The 12,963-nt window shown below is 37.9% G+C and overlaps 1 protein-coding gene across 6 annotated transcripts in view; it reads right to left on the bottom strand.

Annotated features, from left to right (window-relative positions):
- Positions 1-12,963, bottom strand: part of LOC145988637 (cyclic AMP response element-binding protein A-like) — a 305,719-nt gene that overhangs the window by 24,677 nt on the left and 268,079 nt on the right. For 4 of the 6 annotated variants that reach the window (XM_083123681.1, XM_083123682.1, XM_083123679.1 and 1 more), the window contains exons 4-5: positions 5,862-5,988; positions 3,189-3,442 (exon numbers count right to left, since the gene is read on the bottom strand). In XM_083123681.1, coding sequence (XP_082979807.1) covers positions 3,189-3,442; positions 5,862-5,988 — 381 coding nt within the window. The remainder of the gene's footprint in view (positions 1-3,188; positions 3,443-5,861; positions 5,989-12,963) is intronic. The other 2 variants (XM_083123680.1, XM_083123683.1) reach the window with 1 other exon arrangement.

The following is a 12,963-nucleotide window of genomic DNA, read 5'->3' as shown; positions in this document are numbered from 1 at the left end:
TCCTGGTGGAGTAATATGTGTCTCGTATGCCACATGACATGACATGACATGACATTCATCGCGTGTAACTGGGGTATGCAACCGTGCTCAACTTTTCGGATTTTGTGTTCCGTGCTCATGTTTTGATGTTTGAGGTCGGGATGTGTTGTCTTTAACGCATTTCTCATTGTCACGGTCCTTCTTGCTGCGTTACATACCCTTTTCATGCATTGTTCTTGCTGGAAATCCCCAATTCCTTTGAGGACTCCATTGCGCATGCGTGCAGTGAACTTTTCATAGTGACTTCCGGACTGAGCACATACGATTCCTTTATGATTCCCTTGGAACCGCCTCTCTATCTGTGATAGTATTCGTCCCAGTTAGGTGTGACGTTCACTTTGTCACCTTTTGCGAGGCTCCTATCTCGGAAACGAGGCCTCAGTCGTAAAAATGGAACTCACACTTTTTGCTTGTTTTCGTGTGAGGAATCACCTCCCAAGCGTTGTAAACGACCTTTAGAAACACCCTGTATACATTATGCACATAGTTTCTCATCCAAGAGTAAAAAATTATAGCAACCCCAGGAGAGGTTACAGACACCAGAAGGGGATTCCCTCATCCCTCTTCAAATATAATATTGCATTTTGCTTACTGATAATGTAACACAACTACAATCTGCAAACCAGAATAGTGTGGGAGGAGACATTTTCACATTAGCCTATGGCTGGTAAAACTTATCTAGGTGTGTCCAAAAAGCAAACATTTTCACTTACAACAAATGCAGCAGTTGTCTCAGGAAATATGTGCATCGTTTCAGTCCCATTATAAAAAGGATTTATTAGTTCTGTTAAATATGCAATACTTTTGAAAGTACATTTTAATTATTACTAACTGCAATGATCAATAAACTTCAAGATGTTTCTTCCTGACATTATGTTAATGTGATGCAGATATGCTATTATACTTAATGCAGCAATTATTTGAAACAAGATGAGCACAAAACCACTGACATGGAACACAGATAGAAATGTACAAAGGACAAAGTGTTTAAAAAGTAAGTAACAAAGTAAATCACAAAGTGAGGACAAGACACATTACAAGAACATAGCAACAAGACAATCACAAGAAATCCAGAATGGTTACATGTCAGATTCTGTTGGATCTTGAACCTGTTTCAGCAATTACTTTTTTTCAAAACTGTTTCTCAATTCAAATTAGAACCACACCAGCACTCTAAATTCTGATAAAATCTATCATTTAGAATTCCGCCCATTGTTCCGAGGATTTTTTATGCAAAATTGATCCACTGTTATCCATATGTGTGTAATAGTTTATGGGGCTAGAAAATTATTTCAAATGATTCAAATTAAAGGATGCAGCAGTGTCAAATTCAATCCATATCTATTACTTGCAGTGCATCACAGAGTTGTAATTTCTAAGATTGTAATTTTTGGAATTACAGTTGAACCTTAGTTATACGTACGTCACGGTGAATAATACGTATAACTGAGAATTACTTACAAATTAAATTTTATACCATGACATATCATTATTAAAATACTGTAATTGTATTCATTTTGAGGAACAAGATATACATAATACAGGTTATTTCTGTCATAAAGTGGTAAATTAACAAATCTAAACATATTGATTGATTGATTGGTATTGATTCTTACATGCCGGTAAGAGGTGCTTTTTCCAAATCTGCATATCTTCCCTCTTGTTGACATCTACATTTTGTTCATCTACTACCCAATTTTTAAAATTAGTCTAAAATAGCATTTATTTTACTAATGACTGCAAAGTGTGGTGTAAGAGATGCCTAAATCTGCAGCTATTTCAGTTTCAGTCTTATGTGGATTAGCATCCACTTCCTGTAAAAATTTTACTTTCTGGTGAAGTGTGTAACTTTTCCTCTTTCTGTTGTCCAGGCCGACCAGTAGCAACTGAAAATGCCCACTGAAGAACTGTTGTTCTGTTTTTATTATGGAACACATCAAACGTCAGCTATCATCTTTTTAACATGTGTACTTTGGTATCATGATTACATACAAAACAAAATGAGTCTAATGTTCTAAACAACTGCAGAAAATCTTTCTCCTCTGATTTCATGCTGCCTCTCCTTGCCTTCTCTACGACACTGCTGCGCTGCTCTCGTATTTGTCGGAACTTGAGACAGACTCACCCCATGCCTGCCTATCCTGTTTCCTATTTTTGTTTTTGTAACGACAAGAATATATGCTTCCGTGACATTGTTGTAGTTTGGTTACGTAGAAATCAATTGTATTTTATGAAAATTAATGCGTATAATACCAAATTATGTATAATTGCATTACATACAAATAAGATTTAATTAACACGTTTTTAAATTATATTTTGCCGGGACATACAGTAATTTATGTACAAAACAGAATTACACAGAACTGAGTTATGTATAAACTGTATATCAATTATAGATTTGACTCCCCATATAATTACAATGAGCCAACAAGGTAATAAAGCAACACATTAGAAAATATTGAATGCATTCTGAGCCCTTACAAATATTTCTTAGAAAATGTTATGGATAGTATATGCTATCTTTTTTATAGTATATGTAGACATTAGAAGGCCTGCATTACCACTTGGTAACCACACATTGGGCAGCGCTGAGGGTGGGCCATAGTGCATCATGCCCCACTGATGTCTCATCCTGTCAATATGTAATAGGCAAAAATTGCATGAAAAAAATAAAATACCACATGTAAGTACACTTTGACATATGCACATAAAGCAGGAACAAAGTAGGCTCTGACAGGGTTGGTGAAGCTCACATGTAGGCTACAAGAATGAGGGAAGTTCCAAACCAATATAAATTTTCGGAATACAAAACATACCAGTGTGTTATCTCAAACATTTTCTTTTAACGTTTTTACAAAGACAGGCCAAAGGTCCAACGTAACCTGAACGGGCTACCATGAGAATTTTGGACAGTGACAATTAATTCTACATGCAATACAATTCACATAATTTCAAACAGCACAGAAGAATTGAGAGAAGTTGCAGACCAAAAGATAAAAAGAGTGAAACGTGCAGCTAAATTAAAATACTTAAAAAAAAAATTGGAACTACATGAAAATGTGTTACAGAAGTGGTAAACTTTCTACTCCTCGCCCTGCTAAAGTGAAAAAGTAAGCCCAAGACATTAGTAAGCATATCCTCTAACATACAGTTTTCTTTCTCTCCATACTAACAGGCTGATTGCTGATCAGTGGAGTTTGTATGGGCTGCCTGCTGGAGGAGTTATTTGGTGAAACGAAGAGCCGTGTCGTAGACTGTTGCCTACTCTGTTGTCGTGACGATGTGACACTTGTACTCGATAAAACATGGCTACTTCCTGGTGAAGCAGGATGATGGATTGGAGACAGATTTCCTTCGCAGTCACTTGTTGTTGAAGATGGAGGTGTTGGTGGCAGTGAAAACCCTGGAATAAAGTACAATAAATTAAATGTGTAAATAAAAAAAAGAATCATAATTAAAAGAACAACAACCCGTACCATAGTGCAACAGCCTGTGAGGCCCTTAGCAGAGGTGGGAGTTCATCCAACCAATTGTGGGGTGATGTTTGGTCAGCACAACGAACCCCCAGCTGTTGTTGTATGTTTTCTATGAGCTACTCATTTGTTTCTCCCCAATTTCCTCACAAAATCTGAGGAAAAGTTGTTACACCTGAAGGCTCGAACCTGCACGTGATCCATAGCCGGAGCTCAAAGCTTGCACCTTAGACCACATGGCCACGGTGCAGGACATCACAACGAAAATGATTATATTAAAATCGCACATGAGCACCAGCTGCCCTACAGGCCATATCCAGCCTATATAGGCCTATCATCTAGCCCTTCAGGATAATAATTATCATTAAAACATCTGAATGTTTAACTGTGAAATCGAAATGGAATTATGTTCCATATTACAATCATTTGACCTGGAATTTTTTTGACTTGGAGCCCTCCATGTTGGAACATCGAGTGTAGCACCAAATACTGACCACCATGTCCAGAACAGTTTCCCATTAAGTTTGGTAAGTACTGGTACAAGATTCTTCTGTGCATGATTTTCATGTTATTTTTTCAACGAGCCATATCTGTAGTATTTATATGCTGTGAAATACGGTAATTTTATGATACATTTCCAGACTATTCTGCAATGATTTAACTAACAAAACAAAGAAATTAAAAAACCTAATAACTAAGTCTTGTGTTCAACACCTATTGAAAATTTAGTCTACTATTTTGAAACACCTACTGTTGTCAGTAGCTGAACTGTACTGCCAATGTTTTCAATGATTTTCAGTACAGTGAGATGGATAAGTATTACCAAGCAAATTACTATGTTTATACTCTTTGTATTAAGCAGCGAGAGCTTTAGGAATTGGAAGAAAAAGCCAAGCAATAGCTGATAAATTCTTCGCCAGCACACGTAAAAATCCAGTCTTTGAAAATGCTTGGATGCAAGATCAAATTTACTGAAAATGGTCATGGACAATTTTTCGAGCAATACTTACGCATCCCACTGTACATCAATAGGTGTTTGATGTTTTCAGTAACTCAATTTTACAGCTAATGTCTCATCATTTTCGGTATAGGGATATGTCAAAATGCTATTATCAATGATGAAATGTAAAAGTACTACACACTACAGACTTTAGAGTTCCTTCAGATTTCTAGAATTAACTTCATCTAGAATTAATAAGGTTAATTAGTAAATAACATCAGAGATGCAGTTAATATCAAAGATATGCACATGCTATTCATGACAAAAGTGAAAATTATCATTGGTAACTGAGTGTCAGGGAGATGTATCACTGATCTAAAGAAATGCTACATACATAAAATGCTACATGATCTTTGTTTTATACTTTTAGTTAAGATTTTAAACATACTGCTTTTGCAATGTATGGAAAATTCATGACTTAGCAGAGTTCCAGTCTTGTATATCTGCAGCCAAGGGAGTATCCAGGAATGGGTCCAGGGAGTCCCGACCCCCCCCCCCCTCCCTCCAAATTCCTTTCTTATTTTTGAAAATACTATGGTAGATTCAGCATACTTTCTGATGAAACACTTCATGTGGCAGGTATAGAAAATTGTCTCTGTGTGCACGGTTTGGGGATTCTGAAAATAACATCCACTAAAAGTTTTTTTTTTTTTAGTTTCACACTGGGTAGTGATATATCAGCTGAAAATCTGACGTCAATGAGAGAGTGTGGTGGTACAGTAAGTGAAGTTTGTGTTTTTTCAGAAATAATACATGCACAGGTGAAATACTAAAAACAAAATATGCGTATATCGTGTTGTGTACCAGACAATAAAAGCAAACTATTGTCAGTGTGTGAAACTAGATTCCTAGGAAAACATGATTCACTTCAGGATTTTGTTAAATTTCTTCTACCTTGTCAGTTACGTGAACCATCCTAAGCAAGTGATCTTCTAGCTGCAGTTGAAAAGGGGACTTTCATCAATTGTACTCTTTATCTGTGAAAGGGTTTTCAGTTTTACTGTACAGTTGTCAAAGTATTTAGAGCCCTCATCACGATTTAACCTATTCTCTTTCTCATGCAAGAGATGTCACAGAACTGTTTCAAAGACTTCGGAAGATTTGAGATGAAAAGTGCACCCAAATATTTCAAACTGCTTCTGAAAAGTGTCAACAGACATTCAATTCTGAAATTGAGATTCCAAAATTAACAAAACACACACACAAAGAAAAATCAACGAGAAGGGCACCCCTGACTGGATCCCCAAAAATGTATTTCTGGATACGCCCCTGCCTGCAGCAGCTGTAGTTTGACCTTTCATATTACTTCGAATTTTTCAAATCTTTGTACAAAGCATCATAGTTCTCACCTGTTGATGTGGAGTCAACTTTTATATTTAGTTTTGGTATGACCACTCTGTTTTGCTGAATGAAGGTGTTAGTCCGTGCTGTGAGTAGAATGGTTGGCTGTTTGAGTAAACTTTGCTGAGATCCCACCTAAAAGTAGAAATAATAATAAAAATAATAATAATAATAATAAAATTGACACTAATATAGACTTATGCAGTGCTTCTTTTCTGGAAAGAAATCTTTCAGTACTCTTCCTAAGTCAATTCCCCATAATGATTCAGATGATGCATTCGTATGCATTTGTCCATTTTTTTACATAGCTAGAAAAAAGGTTCTGGTGCAGACTAGTGTTGTGTACCACCAAAAAAGAAGCAGCCTATTTATGTAATACAATGTTTTTGAATGGTTATTATCAAGATCATACAGCTTTCAAGTAGTGAAAAAATAAAATAAATTCATCTTAGTGAAAAACATATATGAACACAAGAAAAACACATTAGTTTCAAAATGTTTCAAGAAATGAACAACATATTTAATAAATACTGTAAACTGTACCTAGACCCAAAAAGTGATAAAGTACAAGCAATTATCTTAGTAGTGCTATATTATGCTCAGACAATAGGCATGTATGTCCAGAAGAGGGGGGGGGGGCAAGAAAATGAATGTCAGCCTAAAATTATATATTTACATATTGCACACATATAGTTTAATGTATTTTGGGAGTAGAAGCAGAGGGAACCATAAGGGTGGGCAAACATTGACCCGTGGACTAGCCCCCCCCCTCCCCTTGCCATACAAACAAACTAAAAAGAGTGCATATTAGGCAAGGTATTTTGGTGTATATTAAATTATTTTCTGTCATGTCCCTCATTTACAGTCACATCCTCTGTTACCAAGGACACGTTTAGAGGAGAGGCAGACCCCTGAAAAATTTACCTAGTACTAAAATTAATTAAGTAAAACTTGTTTACCATGTGTTGTACAGTATGAAGTTTACTTATTCCCACTGAACGCACAACAATTAGATTGGGATTATACAGCTTTGTATTGTTAGCTCCTGCGTAAATTTAAGCACTACTAAATATAATAATAATATGCATAAAAATAATAAAGAAAGACTACTTTTCATCAGCTAAACTTAACAACCTGTTTGTTATTCAATATAGATTCAGTTTTTTAAAAAAATTGACATTAATATCTTTGGAAGAACAGCTGTTTTTATACAAATTTAGAAATCTTAAGAAACTGAAGCAGACAACCAATAGGTGCTTTTCTCCTTATTCTTGTAACATGTAATACTACTAATAATGGTACTTACAGGGGCGGTGCCAGGCGGTCGCGAAGGGGTGCTTGCTCACCCCCTACTTTTCTTCCGCACCCCCTTCAGCACCTCCTATTCAAAATACATGTTGAAAACATTAACTCTTACAGTGTCATATGTCGTAATCACATTGAGCACCCGAATGTTAGGCAGGGCCGGATTAAGACGAAATTGAGCCTGATGCTTGAAATCTTCGGTGAATAACAAACAACGACGTTATAGTTACGTCACAGCGCAAAAAATAATAGTAACTGTGCAATAAGTAACGCTGTGTCTAGGCGTCCGAAATTGAGGCTCCAAATTTCATTCTAAGATTTATTTTCAGGTTAATATAGCAAAAGAAAACTGTTCAGCTTTCGGAAAATTCTCGTCTGCTTTCATCTGGGCCAATTTCAGGAATGGGCCTAATGCTGCAGCATCATTAGCACCCACCTTAATCCGGCCTTGATCTTGGGTACTGTAGTGAGGCCGCTGTTATTGCATTCAACAGCCGAGCATTGAAAGAGAAGCCGCATATATTTTCCTATACTGTCGACAGTCTCTAGGAAGAGCTGAGGCCCGCTGTCTTTTTCTTTCGTCAGTATTGTTGTTAAGAATTGTTTCTTATTTTGTTTTAAGTGGCCTGTTTATGTTTTTCGATATTTACCTACAGCTCAGCGAGGTTTTTGTATCGTGATTGGTAGTTTACCTGTTAGTGCGTTCTGTATGTTCCACGTAACATGTTTAGTAAAGTGCCATTTCAGACTTTGTCGAGGAGCCTAAAGTTTGTGAAGAAATGTTACATTTCGTTGATGGCGATAGTGCAGCAGAAGGGGATTTTAACAAAGATGAAGTTGCCGTGCACTTCGCGTTTTGCCATGACACAGCAGTGCAACCACGGGGAGGCAGGGGGCATTACCCCCAACCTTGGTCAGAAATTAATTCTATGGGGGACAAGAGGGCGAACATTGAAGTAAAAAAAAGCAAGGCTAGCAGAATCTAAGAGTAGCAGGACAAAATGATACTCAAGATGGAATTAGTTTTCATGTATTTATTTATTTTTTTCCTCCAGACGGCCAAGGGCACCTGCAAAGGGGGGGGGGGGGGGCAGAGATGCAATTATCATTCTCGATTTATATTTTATGAAAATAAAAGTACGTTTCGTAAAAAAAAAATCGTAAATTCGTAAAAGTTCAGAGCCGTATGTAAGGGGGGGGGGCGAACATTATAAATATAAAAGTTATAAAATAGAGAATGTGGCGCCGTATTAAATTAATATTGTTTTCAGTTTGCAATAATTTGGATCTAAAAGTTTTCTTGCGAGCGAAGCGAGCAATATCATTCTTTTCTGTAATGCATCGTAAATTGCCAGAGAGAAGTAATAACAACTATGTACTTCAGACTGTTACTGCATGAACAATTGTTTGGATGAAAAGGAGCGCGCACATTTGAGACATTTATGTCATATTTACTGTTGGTCTGTTATGAGCCGAATGAATTGATTATGTAATGCATTTAAATAATATATTATATATGTATGCCCACCCAGCGCCGAATAACATGGGTACCTGGTGGAAACCCTGGGGGGTAAAGGCGGTCAGGGGCGTGATGCTGATCACATCACCCCCACTCACGACCGGATCAAGAAAGTGTGGGGCGTTACCCCCACACCCCCTATACGCCTTCATGGCGTGGTGCTATGCACAGGGGAGCATTTTACCTTTTTTTACTAAAGAAACTTTGAATACGTACACAATTAAGTGTTAACATATTGCACATGTATTTTCTTATTTTTTACATCTCTTCATGTTGAATATGTGTAAAACATATGTTGCACATACATGAAAGTTATACATGTCATATGTACAAAAATAATTACATTTGTCATGCATTTTCTGTTATCCCACTTTGTGTCCTTGTTTTCAATTATTAGCTAATGTGAAATTGAACGTCTTGAAAAATATTTCAAATCGTTTGTCCAACACCAATGCTTTAGCTTGATTGAATTGGTGTTGTAAGTCCACTTTATGAACAGAAAGGTTAATTGGGACTGGACCTACAGTTTAAAGTGAGATCCGAACCACTGTGCCTCCACCGGGTATCGAACTCGGGGCCCCTTGATTACAAGGCGCCATCGGGGAGGCCACCAATGCTTTAGCACCGACTTCTCATCTTTTTGCGAAATTTACGAGGATAATAACGTATTTTATATTACTACTACTGCTGCTACTACAACTACTACTAATAATATTGTTATTATTATTATTATTATTATTATTGGCACGTTTATCCTGGTACTTCCCCCCCCGCCGAAAAAATGTGTCCCTACTAAAACATGCATGCATATTTCATGCTTTCTTTATTTTCAACATCGCACCCCCTAAATTTAATTCCGCACCCCCTCAGCACCTCCAGATGATTAATCCTGGCGCCGCCACTGGATACTTATTAATAATACTTGACCCATTTGAATAATACGTAGCATTGCTAGACATATTAATCTCTTTAACCAACTAATTATAAAATGTATTATTATTATTTTTATTACATGTGATGTGACACACTTTGACCAGACCCCTACCCAAAAAAAATTACGTGGCTATCGCTTACTAAAATGCTGGACAAAATCTCTTGACTACAGCAACTGAGGCTCTAAGCCTTGCATTGTCATCCTTTCATCCACTTCTTCCTACTTTTGCAGTACAATGGGGGGAAAAAAATTTACTGCTCCATTAAACAAGTCGTACTGTGGGAAGAAGAAAAATTCCCAGCTGCTCTTTTTCCCTGCAAAATCGCCCTGCACTTTGCCTCCATGCATGACTTACGTTCAAATGCGTTGCAAGCAAATTCCTGGACAATCATCAAGGTCTTTGTCGGTCGATGGCTTTGACAAAGCGGGTTCCATACGACGCCATGTTCACGACTTTTCTTTTGTACGTAAGACTGAATGTCTTTTCGCTGCCCACTTATACTGCTAGAGGTAATCTGCTATTGTTTGTCCATTACAAGCAGTTGCTTGTCTCGAAGGCTCGACAAGCGCTAATTCATATGTGCGATGCACACAGGCAATTTTATAGACAGTGAAAGACACTCGTGTAACCTTCAACAAAAGTTTCTACACTGCAGCAGATGAATGAAGCTCGGAGGCTATTGCCACTTATTTTGGTGAATGAGTTTGCCAAACTATCACCCCTTTATGGACTAGACATGGGCGTAACTTGGGACTTAACTTTCGGGGGGCAGGATCGAACTTGAGGCTTAACTTTGTAGGGGCAGAGTCGACAAGTTTGTCATGCCATAAAAATAGTGTCTAGGATTATTTGCTAAATAACCGTTACATTTGTGAAATCACAAATATTATTATTTATTACTTTGCTCTTCAGGTCTCAGGATGTTAACAAAAGTATCCTTAACTTGTAAATTTTAACAAACCTGAAATTTTGAGGGGGCAGGTACCTCCCCTTGCCTATGAGACTAGATATTTCTTGTGCTGACTTCGCTTAACCGTGGGCACCCACCACCACCAGAGAGGGTCATGGGAAGTCATTCATTCCCCCATTCCCGGAATAGTTGATTATTTGTGGCCCCTTTCCCTTTTTTGTACTTCTGGCTAAATTTCGCGTCTAATTTCTTAGTATTTTTTTCTTTTTTAATTTATTTTGTGATTTTTGTCACGGGCATCGCTAGCAGAAAGGGCAGAGGGGGCGGGTTCCTACCAACAATCCGGGGGAAAAAAATATGTTGTATTCCGCAGTGATTCAAAGGTAAAGACACTTATGTTTTTTTGTGCAAAATGTTCCACTCGCTACAAATTTTATTATAACAGCTAAAAACAAACTGCGATGCAATCACTGTCTCGTAATTAATTTTATACAAGTCGTTTATAGTTTCCTAAATATTTATTTAACAAAAAAAATATTTTGTTAAGAATTATATTTCTGAAAACAATGAAAGTAGCCTACATTACTTACATATAGTTTATTTTTCAATTATGATTAATGGATCCTTTCCAATCATAATTCAGATTATTTTATAAATATTTCAACAGGTTTTTAGGGATCTTCTGTGGGACACATACAAGATTTGACATGATGGACAATCATTTTTGGCACAAAAAATGTGAAATCCATGAAGACTTTTCCATGAATGAACCACGAATAAAACTTAATTACAGTAAAGGTGTGTGTGTGTGTATGTATGTATACACACGCGCACACACAATTCACTCTAATTAAATCAACAGGATTGCCACAATATCACAATAATGGGACGAAGTTTGTGCTGTGACCGTTCTAGTTTCACACTACAGCCACCTAGCGGCCTTCCTGGCAACCGGTCCCCGCAATATTGTTGCACCGAGTGAATCGTGCCTGCATGCAAAACATAGACTTTGTCTTCGCTGCGTGCAGTTTCAATTAAACAAGCCCGTTACTTGAAGTGCACTCAGCTGGCAAGGAATCCAAATTCTTCCCCCACAGCGTTCCGTTAAATGCCCTCTTTGCTCTGAAATGGGAAACTCGGGGAAGAGATTTTCGTAGCTCAGAACACGAGAACAGAACAAAAGTTGTGTACAGATCGTGGGCGTCAAGAATTGGCGAGGGGTCGAACTGGTCCGAAGGAACCGCCCCTTTCCCTTCAGGAATCTGATAACGTTAATTTCATTCTAGAGGGAAGCAAAGCAAACGATTACATTGATAATAGTCGATAAAATAATATAAAAAAAAATCAGTTTCACCAAACATATCCAAAATGCCACAACCAGGCCAGAATTTTGTGGTTTTACAACCCACCACGTGACTAAATTCAAAGAATGGAGAAGATTTCAGACCGAAGCGACACGCGACAAGATACGCATGTCTCTCGGAAACGAACCTTCAGAAACAGTGGCGCGCCCAGGATTTCGAAAAGGGGAGTTTCGTATACTTTTTAGTAGTCAGCCCTCATTTTGCCATCTTTTTCTGTCTTTGACGTACTTTTTTTTTTTTTTTTTTTTTTACAAATATTGGTCCAGGAAGGGAAGTATGACCCCCACCAATCCTCCCCTTGGGCACAGCATTGTTCAGAAATAAACAACCTCTCGTACCGAAACGACACGACAAGCTGTACTTGTCGCTTTGGTGTCGCTCGGACTGGGCTGTTTCTCACAATGACTCAACATCCTGTCGCCTCAGTCTGTTGGCACTGAATGGTTTTCTACAGAATGGGCCATTGTCGCTTCGTAATGACACCCCCGTCGCTTGTCACCTGTCACTTCGGTCTGAAAGGCTCCCTAAATGGTTTCATATGAAAGTTGTTCCAAATTAATAAATTCTGAGAATAAAATTCCCCTATTAACCTTCGAAGATGAATCGCGGACCATGAAAAAAAGAAGTTTGTATAAACTCTTGGCTTAAAACAAAGTTTTTGTTGTCTCTTCGAAGGATGGTGGTAGGGATACGAAGGAATATTTCGGTAATGCCAAGTGTGTATTTTGTCAATTTAGTGCAAAGTCGCCTTGAAAATGCGCGCCTGCACTGGCCCAGATTGCATGTGTCGCTCTATCTTGAAAGGATATTCACCTCGCGGGTTTGCTCTGATAAATCCTCTACGCGTCGATAGGCCTAACTGCTTAGGTTAGGTCATGGAGAGAAAGAAAAGCTTTTTCGTTGAGGACAAAAAGTGTCGGTGGAAGGAGACGCGAGCAGGAAAGAAGACTGGAAGCAATCTCAAGTTGTACTTGAAAACAAAAGAGGAAATTTCAGTTAGAAGCAACGGTTTAAGAGGAACACCGTACTCGGAAAGGCAGAAACCTTGTTTCAAATAACGTAAAAATAAGCGCAGTT

This window comes from Lepisma saccharinum, chromosome 6 (assembly GCF_977018435.1).
Source record: "Lepisma saccharinum chromosome 6, izLepSacc3.1, whole genome shotgun sequence".
Classification (NCBI taxonomy): Eukaryota; Metazoa; Arthropoda; class Insecta; order Zygentoma; family Lepismatidae; genus Lepisma; species Lepisma saccharinum.
This window is presented reverse-complemented; position numbering and strand designations above follow the sequence as displayed.